Source organism: Phocoena sinus, chromosome 2 (assembly GCF_008692025.1).
Source record: "Phocoena sinus isolate mPhoSin1 chromosome 2, mPhoSin1.pri, whole genome shotgun sequence".
Classification (NCBI taxonomy): Eukaryota; Metazoa; Chordata; class Mammalia; order Artiodactyla; family Phocoenidae; genus Phocoena; species Phocoena sinus.
Window position 1 is genome coordinate 145,590,235 of NC_045764.1, and position 18,116 is coordinate 145,608,350.

Genomic DNA, 18,116 nt, shown 5'->3' on the forward strand with positions numbered 1-18,116 from the left:
GTTAACATCCAAAATATGTAAGGAACTCATACAACTCAATAGCAAAAAAGCAACCTGATTAAAAAGTGGGCAAGGGGCTTCCCTGGTGGTGCAGTGGTTGAGAGTCCGCCTGCCGATGCAGGGGACACGGGTTCGTGCCCGGTCTGGGAAGATCCCACATGCTGTGGAGCGGCTGGACCCGTGAGCCATGGCCGCTGAGCCTGCGCGTCCGGAGCCTGTGCTCCGCCACGGGAGAGGCCGCAACAGTGAGAGGCCCGCATACCACAAAAAAAAAAAAAAAAAAAAAAAAGGGGCAAGGGACCTGAATAGACATATTTCTAAAGAAGAAATACAAATGGCCAACAGATACATGAAAAGGTGTTCAGCATCACTAATCATCAGGAATGCAAATCAAAACCACAATGAGAGAGTACTTCACACCTGTTAGGATGGCTAGTCTCATTAAGACAAGAGATGAGTATTTGTGAGGATGTAGAGAAAAGGGAACCCTTGTACACTGTTGGTGGGAATGTAAATTGGTACAGTCACTGTGGAACACAGTATGGAGGTTCCTCAAAAAATTAAAAATAGAACTACCATATGATCCAGCAATTCCACTTCTGGAATATATATCCAAAGGAAATGAAATCAGTGTATTAATAAAGAGCTATCTGCATTCCCATGTTCATTGCAGCGTTATTTACAATAGCCAAGATATGGAAACAACTGAAAGTGTCCGTTGATGGCTGAATGGAGAAAGAACATTTCATACACACACACACACACACACACACACACACACACACAGGAATATTATTTTACCATAAAAAAGAAGGAAATTCTGCCATTTGCAGCAACGTGGATGAACCTGGAGGACATTATGCTAAGTGAAATAAGTCAGACACAGAAAGACAAATACTGTATGATTTCACTTATCTGTGGAATCTAAAAAAGTCAAATTCATAGAACCAGACAGTAGAACAGTGGTTGCCAGGGGCTGGAAGGTGGGAGAAATGGGGAGATGTTGGTCAAGGGGTAAAACTTTCAGTTATAAGATGAATAAGTCCTGGAGATATAATGTACACTTAATAATACTGTATTGTATACTTGAAATTTGCCAACAGAGTAGATTGTTTTTAAAAATTTATTTTATTGATGTATAGTTGATTTACAGTGTTGTGTTAATTTCTGCTGTACAGCAAAGTGATTCAGTTATACATATATGTACATTCTTTTGCATATTCTTTTCCATTATGGTTTATCACAGGATATTGAATATAGTTCCCTGTGCTCTACAGTAGGACCTTGTTGTTTACACATCCTACATATAATAGTTTGAATCTGCTAATCCCAAACTCCCATTCCATCCGTCTCTCATCCCCCTGCCCCCTTGGCAATGATAAGTCTGTTCTCTATGTCTGTGAGTCTGTTTCCAATAGAGTAGATCTTAAATGTTCTCACCACACACACACAAAAACAGTAACTCTGTGAGGTGATGGATGTATTAACTAACTTGATTGTGGTAAGCACTTCCCAATGCATATGTATATTAAACTATCATATTGTACATCTTTAAAAAATCATATTATATACTAAATATATACAATTTGTATTTGTCAATCATATCTCAGGAAAGCTGGCGAGAAAATAAAAACTATCAGAAAATGTGTGTTCATTATTAGGAGTCTATCCCTGAACACAGCTGAGAGGCTGGAATTTTACAGTGTAAGAGGAGTTTTCTCTTCAATTCTGCGGGAACTTGGTGAGTTGGCAATTGAGAGAAATTACTAGAAAAAAGTGGAGAGACTGAAAGAAAGGTCCAGCACTTTCCCAGACTGCACCTCACTCGGCAGTGTGCTGTGGTGTGACAGGTATGGGCTTAGGATTCAGACCAAATTAAGTATCTCCATCCTGCCTTTCCCTCATTCAACACGGTATCTGAGGGTCTATCATGTTCCAGGAAATGACTAGCTGGGCGACCTTAGGTAGACAACTTTTTAATTAATTTATTTATTTAATTAATTTATTTTTTTGTGGTATGCGGGCCTCTCACTGCTGTGACCTCTCCCGTTGCGGAGCACAGGCTCCGGACGCGCAGGCTCAGCAGCCATGGCTCACGGGCCCAGCCGCTCCACGGCATGTGGGATCTTCCCGGACCGGGGCACGAACCCGTGTCCCCTGCGTCAGCAGGCGGACTCTCAACCATTGCTCCACCAGGGAAGCCCTAGACAACTTTTTTGAACTTCATTTTTTTCATCAGGAAAACTAAAAGTAACACACACCTCATCGGGGCTGTTTCAAAAATGAAACGAAATAGATAAGATGTAAATCATATATTCAGAACATCATCTCTGTATTTGAGCCTGTAGAGCACAAGGTCCCTGAGTTTCCACCCCGACTTGCTTCCCGATAAGATTGGGCAGCCCTGGCCCACACTTGGGCTGGGGCAGTGGATTGGCACCCAGCTTGTTTTGTCTTATGCAGAAGTACCTGTCAGGCATTCAGCACTGCCACCAGCTGGAGCAGAGAACGGAAGCAGAAACGGCGTCTCCCAAGGCTGACTTAGCATGATCTGGACTGGTTAGCTGAGGGAAGCATGATCTGGACTGGTTAGCTGAGGGAAGCAGAAGCCACTCAAGTACCCAGTGGACCATCAAACTCATGCTGTTTGTCTCAGGGCAGTCTTTCCACCTCTTCTTAACTACCAGTAGCTAAGGTCTCTTCAGAGGTCCTGTCTGCAGAGGGAATGGGCAAAGATTGCTTTCTCTTTGCTGCTGAAGGAACTTGTGATCTATTTCTTCCACAGAAGAAACAGAATGAAGATGGTTCTTTCCCAGGAACTATCTGGGCTCACCCAGCCCTTCTCCTTGGGAAGGACTCCCTTAAAAATGATTCCAGGCATACTGCCTTTCTCCCACCTATGGCTCATCCCCAGTCCTTCATGACAAGCAGCTAAAACTGGTACTGGCCTGATTAAGCAGAAGAGGAATTAATTTATTAAAAGGACATTGGCAGGGCTAAAGAACCAGGGTCTGACCTGGGGTGAAGCTTCCAGGAATGCTATCCAGAACCATGCGGCAGAAGCAGCCTGATGGGGAGGCTGTTGATGCTGCCATGTGTGTGCTGCCAGGAGCCCACCTGCCTGTGACTGTCCGTGTGGCCAGTCAAATGCTGCTGGCTGCGTTGGGCACGCAACCTTACCGCCACAGCTGACCCCCAAAGCAAGTCAGATGCCTCCGGTACTTACCCTTGAGGAACTGGTGGCGGTGCATCCTCTTTCCTCATGTTTGTCCCCTGCAACTTAGTCCTGTCCTGGTGCCCCAACCAGTGAACTCCACACCACAAGCTTGTGACCCAAGTTTTCTAGCTTCCATCTGGAAAAAAACAAAACTCCTAAAGTGGCAAGTTTTCCAAGCATGAAAACGTGTCAAAAATAACCTCCCAAAGTGTGAAATGTCCACTTTGTATGCTCTCCATGGGCTCTCATCATCTTCCTAGTCCTGTCTCTTCCCACCTGGTGGACCCAGGCCCTGGACCCTGTGTTAAAGCTGTACCTGAGATGTTCTGCAGGGAAACGTGAGCCCCGAGGGGCACAAGGGGATTCAGATGGGCCCCTTTGGACAGTGAGAAACAAGAGGATGTTGCCTGGGCTTGGGAACCCAACACTTGGTTAGGGGAAGGGTGCCAGCGTGTGGAAGCCCTTTATTAAGCCCCTTCTTAACTAGACTCATAACGTGTTAGGCCTGGGAAGGCCTTGGAGGAGCATCTAGTGAGGATCACAAATCCAAATGCCTGAAACGAGAAGCCAGGCAGGTAATAATGAGTGAAGCAGGCTTAGCAAAGGACTCCAGGGGATGGTTGCTCTGTAGAGAATGCCATTTTAGACATTAAAATTTTAAACTTTTAAAAAGGCGTGCCAATGTTGATAAGAGTCTGAAAGTGGTTTGCCTGGGTCGGAGTGAGGATGGGAAGTTGGCCAGCAGGAGCGTAAGGGAACTTCCTGGGGCGATGGAAATGTTCTGCATCTTGCTTTGGGTGCTGGTGGCTTGGTGTATACATTCATCAAATTAACTTCATCAAATAAATACCTGCGATCTGTGCGTTTTGTCATATTTTAATTATACCTCAAGTTTTTACTTTTGCTTGGGCAAATTAATAACGTCTGTCTATAAAGTGATTTGGCACTCAGGCTACCTATTTGCAAACTTCTGCTCCAATCTGACGTCTTTATCTTACAGCTGAGGCATCAGAGCCCCTGAGGGGGTAAGTGGTTTTCCCAAGTGCGCGGAAGAATCCTGACTGTCCAGAGATGGCCTGCAACTCCGCGGCCAGGAGTTGCAGGAGTTGTAGGATGGTCCAGCCGGCTGCCTCTCCGAGCAGACTCACTTCCCTGCCTTTGGAGCGGTGCCTGCACGCAGCGATGCTAACAGAGCCTCTCCGCGGGTGGTCCCCAGGGGCAGGACAGACGTCTGCACCCGCCGGAAAGTGAGACGGTCATCTAGAGGCGCCGAGAGGAGCGGAAGTGGATGGAGCGCCAGGCCCCAGGGAGCACGGGCCAGGCGTGCAGATAAATCACGGACAGTAGCTGCACTGACCGTTCGGGATTGGCACTGAGTGCCAAATGCCGACGCAGGCAGCCAAGTTCTGGGAAAAGAAATCCGATCCGGGCGCGGCAGCGGTGGTACAAAGTGAGACCCAGCAGAGCAGGCGGGGAGGGGCTGACAGCCCCGATGGAGCCTCCTCTCGGGGCGGGCGCTCGGGCACTGGCTGAAGTCTTACCTGGTCCCCGCCCTGCCTGAGAAGGTACAGGCGTCTCCGCTCTACAGGAGAGAAAACTGAGGCTCACGGAGTCAGGTAAGGACTGAAGTGGGATTCCAAGCCCGATCATCTGCTCTCCCCCACCCAGAGCGAGTAGGGATCTGCAGCAGTGACTCCAAGCCCGTCACAAAGCAGACGTGTTCCCGGTTTCGATGTGGGCGCTGCAACCGAGAGGAAACCCGGGGGAGAAATGGGTACGCGGGGTGGGGGTGGGGAAGTGCTGGGGCCTAGTCTCGGGGCCGCGCGACCCGCCGGGACCTTCCGGGCGCACGGAGCCCGGCCCTACCGCCGGCGCCCGCACTGATTGGCGCTCGCGGCCGGCCTCCAGCCAGCTCACCTGCCCCGCCCAGCCAATCGGGGCCACCAGAATTGGGGCTGTCTCAGGGAGGGGGGTGGGCGATGCTTCTGGCTGGAGGCTGAGCCTCCCTCCCCGCCGAGTTCCCGCCTGGCCCGGCTCACCCCCGAGCCCTAGCCGCAGACTGCGTGCCCCTCGCCAGTTGCCGCGGCGCTCCGGGCTCCGCGCGCTTTAACGCAGCAGCTCTCGGTCGGAGCCGCCTCGCGTCTCCGCCGGCTGCGACGCGCCCCGACGGCGCCCGGAGGCGCCTGCCGACGCCGACGCCTCGCAGCCTCCCGCCGCGCCCGCCCTCGCCCGGAGCCCCGCATCCGTGCCGGCCCCGGGGAGCGGGTGGGCCCGGCTGGGGCAGCCCCGCTGAAGCAGGATGTTCGCGTCCAAATCCAACTCGGTGTCGCCCTCGCCGTCTCTGGAGCAGGCTGACTCGGACGCGCTGGACATCAGCACCAAAGTGCAGCTCTATGGTGTGCTGTGGAAGCGGCCCTTCGGGAGGCCGTCGGCCAAGTGGTCCCGACGGTGAGTGCCCCTGCCGCGCCCGGTGATGACCGCCGGGGGAGGGAGCCAGGGCCGAAGGACCCCCTACCAAACCCTTCATTACCGTCCTACCTCTGCCTTCCTTTGTGACCTTGGCCTCGCCCCATTTCACTCCACACTGGCTCCTCCTGGAAGATGTGGATCCTAGCCTGGGCTGGGTCATCTCTGCCCGAGGCTGGTCGAGCTGGGGTGGGACCACGGAGTTCTCTGCGGAATGGATTTAAGTCGGGTTGGGGAGAGTGGGTGTGGGCTGAAGAGATCGTGGCCGTGGTAGGAGCCCAGCTGGGTCAGATTGGGCCATACTCTGGTGCGGAGGAAGAAGCCCTGTCTCCAGCCAAAGATAGCCTCCTGGGGGCCCCACTGCGGCTCCATCATCTTCACAGCTCCCCTGCTCCAGGCTTCTAGAAGTGCACTTAAGGTGGGACATGGGTGTCCTACATCCCACCCCCCACTTCCGCCTACCCCCAACTGGTACATACACTGAGAGAGCTTCTGAAAGGCACCGGCCAGGAGAAGGGCCTAGAAGGCTCTGTGCCCACCCCTGGAGGAGTGATGCTAGGAGCCCCTCCAACTGTCCCTTGAAATGCATATATTTCAAGGGAGATGGGGCAGAGACTGAGGAAAGTGGGAGAAAGGATGGACTGGTCCTGTCAGAAGGATGTATCCCTTGGAAGGAGTGGTTAGGAAGGTCAGAGCAGCCTGGGTCTTTCAGCATCAGCTTCCTGGTCCCAACTCAGAGGCCACACTCCCCAGACATCAGTAGCTACTTTCCACTCATAAATGAGCCTGGAAGGTATCGGAGGAAGGGGGAGTTCACAGCCCTGAATTTGCAGGAAGCTCCCAATGCTGGTTTCAGGAGCAATGGGACACCTTCTGGACAAGCCCATCTCAGTTCTGAGGTTTTCTATGGAATGGCCTAGTGAACTCAGACCCTGATTGGCCCCTCCCTGCAGGCATGATCCTGCCCAGGAAACTAGGATTGTGTCTAGATGCCCCTTCCCAACCCACACTATGAGCCTGCCCCTGAGCAGGGGGGGCTTCATATGTTCCCAGGAACACAGTTCACGGAGACATGGTAGGGGTTGGTTCTGATGTTCTGTTTTGATGAATAATTTAATATGTCTGCAAGACCACAGAACAAACGGAGCTGTAGATGGTGTTTCACATTTTACATACCTGGTTTCGCATACTTTCGTTAGTTCTGCTGGATTTTCACTCTAGGGTTTAATGGGATGTAGGCTCCTTGAGTTCCTCCAAAGTTCAGCTTATCTCTGATCCCCTGAATGGAGGCCTGGGGCAGTGTGGAGAGCATCTTGTGAGGGGTCTCCAGGGCTGTGCTGTCTGAGTTGCAGTTCCCGAGCGCCAGGAGCAAGCTTGTCTCTACCAGGGCGCCCGAGTGGTGGTGGGAAGGCTGCTTATAACTTTAAGAACCCTTAGCAGAGTGCCCCATCACCACTTCTACCTCAGCTGCTCCAGGCAGCCCACACTCCTCCACTGGGTCTGGCTGCTGTCCTTGGTATTACCTCCGGACATCCAAGATGTCTCTTTCCAGGTATTTTCACCTGATTGCATCCCTAGTAAATGCTAGGGATCTGCAACCCTCAGGTGTGGGGACCTGGCCCCCGCAGCTACAGTTGATTCCAGGGCTGGGAGGTGTTGGGGACAAAAGCTCCAGCTAAAAGCACAGTGATGGAGCCAAGGGGGCCTTGGAGAGCTGTAGTGCCCCCACCCCAAGGATCTCCACCAGTAACCCCTACAGCCACTCAGAAACCGTCCAATCCAAGTCAGAGCAGCGTACATGCCCTGCAAAGTCAAGCCCTCCAGCCCCCTTCCAAGGAGACTGTCACTTCTGTTCCCCACCTTTGTGGGAATTCTGGAGTTGCCACTGTGAAAAGACTCCCCCGGCCCACTCTAGGCCTCTGTCCATGTTCACAGTTCTGGGAACACACCAGACACACACACACACGCACACACGATTTAGCCTTGGGTCAGCAACAGCCAGCCAGAGAGGGTCTGGGATGGGGGAGTCACGATGCTAAGCTTAGCTCCCTTTCAATGCCCAGCAGGGGCCCCTGGGTCCCAGTTCCCCATTTGTGAAGTGAGGTCTGTGGACTCCAGCTAATTAGCAGCCGCAGGAAGGCCTGGGAAGGGGCAGCTCAGGCCCGCCACTGCAGAGCCTTGCCATTAGGGCGATCGATGCCCTGGGAGGGGGACAGCTAAGAGGAGGGGCCCTGGAAAGGCTCCCAAGCCACATAAATAATGAACGGGCAGGATGGCGGCGTCTGTGGCCAGCTGGGTTCTGTACAACCTCTTCCGCTCAGGGTGTGTTTCAGGACTGTGCCTCCAGCTCCTGGTGCCCCAGCAGTCCTGCCCTTCCGCGGGTGGGAAGGTGCCTTTGAGCTGAAGGGTCAGCTTTTTTCCATGAACAACAAAAAGAGAAAGGAATCAAAAACATTCCTTAGCAGAGATAAGAGGATCTGGAAGAGGTGTCTAGAGGGCAAGGTGGATGACTCTGTCCTCCCCCTAACCTGTGAGCAGTGGAGATGCCGGTGCTCAGAGACAAGGAGGAAGGGAGTAGAGCATCTCTGCCTTGGCTGGTGTGAGCCCCGTGGTAGGGCTGGTCCAGCAGACAGGCCAGCTCTCTCTCAGGGCTTCATACTTTCCCCAGCATTCCAGTCCCTCTCCCAAATCCCCCCCAACACCTCCCAAGGCTGGAGCCCCTGATGAGGCGGGCCCAGCCCATTCCTTCCTGCGGCAGGAGCGTCCACACTCCCGTCCCTCCTCCCCCAGCCCCCCAGGTGTAAGGTGACTAGTGGGCCCTGAGCCTAGCCCAGCAGCAGCTCACTCTTGGGGAACATCGGTGGGTCCTGCCTCAGGGAGCTGAGACTCACGGTGTCCACGAAGTGCCAGGGAAACCATGAAGACAGTGGCCTGATTTCCCAAATCTCAGGCCACAACCTGCGCAGGTGTGGAAAGGTGATCTGTGCAGTTAGTGGTCATCATACCAGAAAGACTTGGGGAGACTTTCTTCACACAGAGATTTGGGTCCGGGAGTTTCATCTTTGGCTCTGAGCACCGCTTCCTAAAGGTGACGCTGCGGTACTGAGCTGTCCCAAAGGGCTGAGGGGAAGAGCTAGCATATCACCTCCATGCACTAGGCTCTGCCTCACGCTAGTGACACTGGGATTTGGTCTCACTTTCTGGCTCAGGTAGCGTTTCTCACAGCTGACTGGGAGGTCACCCCCCAGCACAGCTGCAGCATTTCTGCTTGTTCTGTCCCAGCTGGAGGGTGCCCGCAGGCCCCTCTTTTTCTAATCAGCTTGTGTTCTCCAAACTTCTTTTAGAAGGACAGCATTTGGTGGTAGGCAGTGGCTAGGTGGCAGCGGAGGGATGTCCCCAGATCCCTCTGTCCATCGCACCCTGCCCCTTCTGAGGTGGTGGCATCGAGGTTACACGGAGTCCTTAGCTTAAGGAGATGGGTACGCTCTCCGGATCGCAGCACAGCTGTAAGATGAAATTAACACCCATTATTTCCGGCTTCACTGCGGTCCTGTGCTGATTCGCCTGCCCCGAGGTTAAAGGAGTTGATTGTGCCAACAAGACACACTTCTTCCTCTCCCCGCCCTCCCAGGGAGCTGGCAGTGGAGGCTGTTTGAAAATGGGGGCCAGAACCCTTTCAGGCAATTCAACTTCCTTATGTCCAAGACTTGGAAACATAAAGCCGTTTCTTTTGAGAGCAGCTGTGGCCGTTGGTGGCAGGTGAACCCATGCTTAGAGGCAGGACCTCTGAGTTCCAGTCCCAGCTCTGCCGGTGACCAGCCGCATGGCTCAGGCCGAGGCATGGCTGTGTCACATCTCACTGGCTGGCAGTGTCTCATCCACAGAATGGAAATGGATCAAATTGTGGCTTTTAAACTCTGTTCCATGGTGATTCTACAAGTGCCTCGACTCCACCACAGGGGGGTGGGGAGAGAAGGCGGGGCTCCAAGGCCCCTCCCATTTCACCCAGTGCCTCTGCACGGTTATCTGCTTGACCTAGTAAGCTCGTCTTGACTGTGTTCTTTGAAGAATCCTCACATTTTTTGGAGCCCCTTGGACTTGATGATCTCTTCATAAACCCTAACTTGTCATCACCCATGTATCAATACGTCACAGGCAGGATTCCTCCTGTCCTGTCATCTCAGACCTAGAGCCAGGCAAGTGGCAGAGGCCAGGATGAGCATCCCCTGAGCATACAAGGCCACCCGGAAAGAATGAAAAGGGACACGCACTGAGGGCTGTGTCATTTCTACCTTCCTTCTGTCACTTCTGAAAGGGACACTTCTGATAAGCTGTCCTTCCCTCGCTCTAGGGTTTACCTGGCTTCAAACCCCACACCCCCGTTCTCAGTGCCTGAGGGGCTCAGGGATGGGGGAGCCTGTGTGCTGGTTCTGTGCTGGACGTTTGTGCCCAGGGAAGGAGGGGCAGCCAGGCTGCGTATCCCGCCTTCCCGTGAAACGTAACCCATGGGCAGCTCGCACGTCCGCTGGGCTCCGGCTGCCCTCTTGAGAGTGAGATGTCTGGCCCAAGGTCTCATCCCACAGGAAGACTTGAGGAAGTGTAAAGCCTGCGCAGGGTTTCTGCTAATCCCCGAGGGGCTCTAAACTCTTGTTTCCTTGTTTTTGGATGAATTGGCTGCCCAGTGTAGATGCTTCTTGTTGCACTAGCAGATATGGACCCCGGCTCGTTCCTCCGTCTTTGCGCCCACCCCACCCCCGCCACACAGATTCACCAGCCTCCACACAAGGTCTTTGGGGGTCTAGTAGACTGTGCTGAGGGGAAGGTTTGGCAAAGAGCAGGGTGGAGGAGGCATTTAAATCCCAGAGGTGCAAGCACCTAGTTGAGGGTCAGCTCCCTAGTTTCTCGAGCTTTCCAGGCACCGCATCTCACTAGCATCAGAGCTGGGATTGTTCACTGCTATCTCTTGACCCTGTAGGACTGGGGCTCGTGCAACTTCCCTGCATCCTCTCTCCTCTGCATTCTCCCATCACCCCTCCTCCCCACCGCCCTCCAGGATTTCCCCCAACTCCAAGTTTCTCTCACTCTGTGATGCAAAGCCCTTTCCAGCCCGTACGCCCACACTTGGCTTTTGCATCTCCAAACATTAAGGAGCTCGGGCAGAGTAGATGGGCCTTTCTTTGCCAGGACCCACCCAGCCTAGAAGGTACCTGTGGGTCTAAGTACCATTTTTTCCCTCACTTCCAGCTGGATCGACTGTGAGGCCTATGTTAGCTCTCAAGCTCTGCCTGAGCCCTTGTCAACCTTCAGAGCACTGAGGAGGGGAGTAAAGGTGGAGGCACAGCTTAGGAAGGTTCCCTAGTTCAGCTTGGATTGCACCTGTGTCCACCTTGTCACCTAAGCTAGTTCCTGGCCCTCATGTCATCCCAGACTCTGCTCTCCCCACTCTTGTCCATTCAACAAGCCCTGCTGATTCTTATCAGCAATAACCAATAACTAACTCTAATCTGCGCCTTTGCCGGGGTGTGGAGCCCTCAAAGCCACCGTCACCATGTCTACGACTGCAATCTGACCTCCCAAGTGCCCTGTTTGAAACCCACTGGCAGCTCTCTTCATCTGCAAGAAGCAGCCCCACCTTCTCACAAGGACCACACGCCCCACCCTGGTCTGGTCCTCACTTGTCTCTTTGACCTTGACTCACCCCCTACTCTCCCTCCCCCCACACCACTGCCCACCCCTTTGGCACCTACCTGCCAGTAATGCCAGAATGTTCCGATAACCTCGAACACACTATTCGTTGCATCTGCTGTTCCTTCTGTCTGGAATGCATCTCCCCTTTCCTCTTCCTCTCAGTTTCCTAGATACTCGTATTCATTCTTCCAAACCCCGCTCAGTTGTCACCTCCTCTCACTTGCCGCTCCCTTGGCTGGACACCCAAACCATTTGTTGCTCACTGGTCTGTACTCTTCCGGTGTCTCATACAAACTTACAATGTCACAGGGTACCCTGGTGCTTTGTAATGATCCCAGCTCCCCACTTACCAGCTGTGTAAGCTGGGGCATGTTACTTAACCTCTCTGTTCTCCACTTACCTCATCTAGCTCACGTGAGGAATGAGTAGTTAACAAACATTCTGATGTTACTAAAACAGTGCCTGGCACAAACGAGGAGCTTGATAAGCATTGAGTAGTTCTCAAATTATTGATTTATACAACTCTCGCTCTTGCATTTGCTCCCTGAGGGCAGGAAATCATCAAGCCCCAGGGCCCAGGCTGTACCAGGTGATTCATTCACGCTGTCTGACCTGAGCCGGCCAGGAGCTTACAGTCACTTTGCAGAGAGAAGCTCTAAGAAGGCAAACAACAATGCCAGGTCTGAAGCCATGAGGAGAGACAAGTGCAGCGATGAGGGGCAGGCATCAGAGAGCACAGCACTTGAGAACCTGAGCTCTGTCAGCATGTTACGCAACCAGGTTTGTTTGCCCGACGCACAGCAAGCCAAGCACTGAGCCACCCAGGTTTACAGCAGAGGAAAGGTTTATTCACAAGGCAGCCAAGTGAGGACACCTGAGAATAAATCTCAAATTCGTCTCCCGGAAGGCGAGGAGCTTGGGGTATTTATAGTGTAAACAAACAGGGTGGTCTGAGGTGTGGGGAGAGGTGATTGGAGGGAAGGAGGTGAGGAAAGAGGTGTTCTGCGCAGGCGTATCTGAGTTACAGACTTCTTCATGGGACCCATGTGCAAATTCCAGGTGAGTTTGGTATGAACCGTGGGGGAATTTGGGGCTGTGACGTCAAAAGGTCACCCATGGGGCAAGCAAGTCTATTCTGTGCAGACTGGGATCCGCAGGGTTGGGTCCCTCCGGTTTCAGCAGGTCTCGTTGTGTTACAAGCAGAGGGGTTTTAAAGAAGCTGTTCCCTTATCTGCAGTTCTGTAAGACAAGCTCAAGAGTTTCTGTGAGTCACCTGTTTCTGTTATGGGTTTTTAACCCTGTGGGGCACAGTTTCAGTCCTCCCCTATCTTTTGATCCAATTCCTCAGTCTTGAGGGAAGAGGCCTACTTTCTGCTGTTAAGGGGCGAAGGCCTACAGAGGATTTGAGGAATGGAATTGTTTTGCCTTTGATTGCAAATATGGGACCAAGGCTTTGGGTCTGGGTCTTTTCTTTTGGCGGGGGATGGTGGGGTGGGGGTGGGGTGGGGGTCTGGGTCTTTATGTTGATTGGTCATCGTATGGATTAGAACTTGGGGCTTAAGCGTGCGTGGCAAAGAGCAAGTACAGAGTTTTAGCAAGGAGTATAGGTCGTAGCAAGCACACCAAAAATGACGGTTTAAGTAATCCCTCAATTATCGACCTTATTCCTGATGGGATCCATAAGAAGATATTTCCCAAGAGATCGATCCAGGCTCTCGTGATGACCCTTGTTGGAGCCAAGTTGTCTAATGTTCTCTCAGTAGGTTTTAACTTCCGATGTGGTATTAATATACACATAACAGGAGCTACCGGCCACTCCACATATGCCCTTGTCTCTGCTGCAAACCTCGGCCTCTCAGCATTTGGCTTGCTGCGTGTCAGGCAAACGAACCTGGTTCAGTAACAGGCAGACACAGCTGAGTTCCCAGTTTGCCCTTTGCTAGTTGCTGAATCTTTCTGTGCCTCAGTTTCCTCACCAGTGAAATGGAAAAACAAACACCCCCATCTCTTAGAATTGCTATGAGAGATTTAAATGAGATAATGTCAATAAAACACTTAGAAAAATGAGTATCTTGGTACCTCATAAATGCTCCTTAATCTAGAGGTGAAAACACTTAAATTCTTTAAAACCAGAGAGAAGAGGCAGCCAGGGTAGACACTGACCCCCCAGACACAGACTCACGCACGCTCTCTGGGCTTCACCACAGCACAGTGGGCTGGACAGGGAGGCCCTGAGGGCTAGGGCTGGAGGCAAAGCTTCGCCCAGGACTGAAGTTGGCCTGGATAGAAGGGTGGGCCTTGGACAGGAGGGAGGGGCAAATGCAGGAAAGTGCTGTGTGTTTGGAGGAGAGCGAGCTGGCCAGCTGGGCTGGAGCCAAGAGCTCCTGCCAGGAGGAGCTTTTGTGAGCACAAATGGGAAAGGAGGTCAGGGGAGGCTGCGGCAGACGTTGAACCTAATAATAATAAATAAAATAGTAGTAATAAAAGTAAACACTTAAGGAATATTTACCATGTGTCTCACAATGTTCGAAGTCTTTATGTGAACAAACTCATTTCATTATCCTGACAACCCTAAGAGATGTATGTACTATTATTATCCTCAAGTTACTCTGGGGGACCTGAGACCTAGAGAGATCAGGGGACTTGCCCTGGTCACACTGCTGGTAAGTGGCAGAGCTCTGACCCTTGGCTACCCCAGCCTTAACACCTACTGCCTTTGGCCCATCTGTTTCCTGCCCAGGTGCTGGCACGAAGACCAGAGTAGCTCCCAAGACAGTGTGGTGTGGGTGTAGAAGCAGGGGCTGTTGTCTTTGGGTTCCAGTCCCAGCTCCACCTCTGCCCTGGCTGTGTGACCTTGCATGTGTTACTTCACCTCTAAGCCTCAGTTTCCTCATCTATAAAATGGGAACAAAAAGCCCTACCTTCCAGGATTGTTACATGGATCAAATACTGATACGTACGTTCTGCATGGAAGCCAGTACATGAGAACAGCTAAGTAATCAGTGACTATCTCCGGCCCTTACTCAGCCAGCCCAACTCTGCAGGGCCCAGAAGGAGGCGGCCCCTGGCTTGCAGTCAGAATGAGAGGCCTGGGAGTAAGGGGACTTCGGAGAAAGGGGCAGGAAGAGGAAGTGGCCAGTGCAGGGGCACTCAGGCCCCAGGCCCCCACCTGCTGAGGTGAAGCCTGAGTCATCAGCTGGAGCAGTGGGCAGGCACTGAGGCGGAGTTGTAAGCAAAGCCAGCCCTTTGGGTCCTCGAAGTTTGCTTGCCAAATATGCCCTTTCTTGGGCCATCCTCTTCCTTGCCAGCCAGGGAGTCGCCCTCCTCCTCCAGGTCCGTGCCGGCTCCCCTCCCTGTGACCCTCACCCCTACCCAAACCAAACCGACAGCAGCTGCAACAGGGGCCAGTCTTGGCATGCATGGCCCATGGGCCCTTCACAGCCCCTGCAGCCATGGGGGCCCTGAGGCCTGCTGAAGTCTGGCTGGCGTGGAACAAAGGCTACCCTGGACATCCGTCTGCCCCTGCCTCTCTGTGCCCTCCTTGAGAGGGCAAGGGGAGGAGGGCCGTGACATCTGGGGACACATCCTGCGTGGCAGACAAGTGCGGAGGACTTTATGGGCCTTTATCCACCGGATCCTTTCTTGCCCCTTTTGTGGCCACTAATGGATCCCTGTGCCTCCCCCGCTCCCTGACACTCCCCGCCAACAATCTGTTCTCAGCCCAGCAGCCAGGCTGAACATTTTGCAGTGTGAGTCAGATCCTGTCACCCCTCTCAGAACCCTCAGTGGCCGTCCCTCTTAGAGGAAAAACCAGCCTCTAACAACTAGCAGTCTGACTTTCAGCGGGTTGTGTCACCTTTCTGCTTCATTTCTGCCCATAGACGCGCAGACACCTGCCTCATAGGGTAATAGCGAGTATTAAATGAATTAAACGCCACAGCTGAGAAGCGGCAGGTCTGTGTCCTTAACTACTCTGTGAAGTTCCCTTGCAACTCTCTGGGGACATCTCCTCATCCCACAGGACTGAGGGACCATGGCCCGCCCTCTAGGAGCCCAGTGTCCCCTCCAGACAAGATGAGCACATGGGGTGTGGCTGTGGAGCTAAGTGCCAAGCTCATGGCCGGTCAGCAAGTGCGGGAGGAACTCCGACGGCAGTGTGGGCTGGGCTGGGCTGGTCACCAAGGGTGAGGCAGGTTCAACCAGTGGGCACTCCTGGGAGAGCTGCACAGTCTCCGCAGGATCATGCAAAACAGAGTAAGGCAGTAGGCAGTGAGCTCGGTGTTCGCCTCGAGCAGAGAGGCGGAAGGGCAGAAGTGGTGGCAAGGCCAAGAAGGTGGGCAGGGGTCAGGTGCTGGGGGGCCCAGGAGGTGCCTGCAGTTCCGCAGAGGGTGGTATTCGTGTGTTCTTCCTCCACTGGGCGAGGAGTTGGCATTAGCAGTATGTCACCTCTGAGGTCCACAGCTCCCCTCAGTATCTGGCTGGGCAGAGAGGGTTGGTGCAAATAAAGAACGTGGTTGGGGTGAGGCACACAGCAGAGGACAGAGCTGAGCTCCTTTCCTAGAGGAGGTGAGACGGTAGCTGTCAGCCATGCCAGCGACCCTCCAGCTGCAGCCGCGGCCTCAGGAAGGGTCCCAGGGCTGGTGGCACCTTCAGAGATTCGCCAGCAACTTTTCAAGCCCCTCCCAGGAGGGTGTGTCCAACCAGTGATGTGCTGATAAGTATTTAATAACTGGCTCTCTTGGGAGGGGGGTGGGGTGCAGCACTGCTTTGTAACATTTGATGATTTTCATGGTGTAAATACTCACAGTATGACTGATATCAGCTACCAATACGGTGTCACTGAACACAGAGCCGGGGAGAGTCATGCTGTTGGCTGTCATGAGCCCATCTGAGCGCTGTTTCTGGCTCCCCCAAGTCCCATGGCTCCAACAGTGACATTAGCAGGGGCCCTGGGAGGAAGGAGCCAGCCACTCTGAGTGTCCCAGAGCCTCGGGGCTCTCAGTTCCAATTGGATCTTCCCCTGGAGGGCACCTGGTGTCTTATCCTAGTCAGCTCCAAGCACGAGGTCTGTGAGAGTCCCTAGGCCATGCTCCAGCTGTGGGCATCAGTCAGAAAGCACCAAGGGCCCAGAGATCCTAAGTGAGACCCACATCCCAGAAGGAGGCTGTGGAGCAGCTGAGCCCAGAGGCAATGCGGGTGTCACGTGTAGGCGGCAGGCCTGGCCTCACCAGCCTGGTACCCACACCCCATTTGACCGCCAGTCTTCAGGACCACGTGTCAAAAGACCCACCTCGGGATCCTGTGTCTTCTTGCCCTCCTTCTGCCTCTCCTGGGGTAGACCCTAAGGGACCAAGATGATGGCTCACGAGGCTGAAGGTACCTGAGGGGAAGGACCACAGATACCCGCTGTGTGGCGGCTCAGGGGGCTGGAGGAGCTGGTTGTGGAAGCCACTGAAGGCCTCTCGTGTTCACTTCCACTGGTGCAAGGGTTGGGCTGCCTGCTGGTGGGTGACTGGCCAGCTGAGGCCTTTGCCCGGATGTGGCACATGAGTGGGTGAGGATGAGTCTGAGCTGGTGTCCCCAGGGGCTCCCCATGTCAGCGTGCGCCCCTCAAGGCCTTGTCGTCCCGAGAAACCTCACCCCTTCTCTCTCCTGGTTGCCCCTCCTTCCCCACCGCCTGCTATAGGTTTTTCATCATCAAAGAGAGCTTTCTTCTTTACTACTCTGAGAGTGAAAAAAAGAGCTTTGAAACCAACAAATACTTCAATATACATCCTAAGGTGAGGGGGCCTCTCCCCAGGGCCACAGTGGGGGAGGTCCCCGTGGGGACAATGGGGGCTGGTATCCTCTGAGGGTAGGGTACCATCTGTTGTCCTGCTCTGGTCAGGGAGTCTGGAAAACAAGTCCTTCTGGGGACACAAGCCACCCTGGACCCCTCCTGACCTGGGTCCCCGCCCTCCAGTGCCCCCTCTGGGAAAGTTCTGGTCTGGCTTCCTCTCGGGCCCTGGGCAACACCTGGCTATGGCTGAGGGCTCCCAGAGGACTTGAGTGACCTGGGCTGGGCGGGGGTGGGGGGGTGGGCGCCTCTTCTGATTCTTTCTCAGGGTGTCATCCCTCTGGGGGGCTGCCTGGTGGAGGCTAAGGAAGAGCCCAGCATGCCCTACGCCATGAAAATCTCCCACCAGGATTTCCACGTGAGTAAGGCTCTCCCCTTGGCCTGGGCTCAGCAGGGGCACAGCAGCTTCTCTGGGACCCCAGGCTCCCCAGGGGCAACCCCTCCAGTGGGCTGGCCTGGGAAGAGTGTCAGTGACTTGTGGATGTCGGGAGGGAGAGCAGAACAGGGCCTACAGAGGGCTGGCTGTGGCCTCCATGGTCCTCAAGCTGGCCTCCTCTCAGGCACAACCATGGCTCCTCTTCCTGGCAGGGGAACATCTTGCTGGCTGCCGAGTCGGAGTTCGAGCAGACCCAGTGGCTGGAGATGCTGCAGGAGTCTGGGAAGGTGTAAGTGCGCACGGGCAGGAGGGGTCAGCCTGAGGGTCCAGAAGGGAAAAGGGTGTGGGCTGTGCCGACCCGGATCTCCCTGCCTCTCTGCCGGGATCCCGGTGCGCACTGAGCATCCTAGGGGAGGGCAGGGTGGGGAGGACAGGGCTGTGGGAGCTGGTTATTGTGGGAAGAGGAGACAGACCAGGTTTCGAGCATCTTTGGGGGGTCTCCTAAGTGAGCTTTGAGCCAAGTGAGTTTGCTT

The 18,116-nt window shown here is 53.9% G+C and overlaps 1 protein-coding gene across 1 annotated transcript in view; it reads left to right on the forward strand.

Moving 5' to 3' along the window:
• Positions 1-5,201: 5,201 nt before the first annotated feature.
• Positions 5,202-18,116, forward strand: part of PLEKHD1 (pleckstrin homology and coiled-coil domain containing D1) — a 28,559-nt gene continuing 15,644 nt past the window's right edge. Inside the window, exons 1-4 of the mRNA XM_032624828.1 lie at positions 5,202-5,665; positions 17,058-17,151; positions 17,476-17,565; positions 17,796-17,872. Of these exons, the coding sequence (XP_032480719.1) occupies positions 5,517-5,665; positions 17,058-17,151; positions 17,476-17,565; positions 17,796-17,872 (410 nt within the window). The 5' untranslated portion in view covers positions 5,202-5,516. The remainder of the gene's footprint in view (positions 5,666-17,057; positions 17,152-17,475; positions 17,566-17,795; positions 17,873-18,116) is intronic.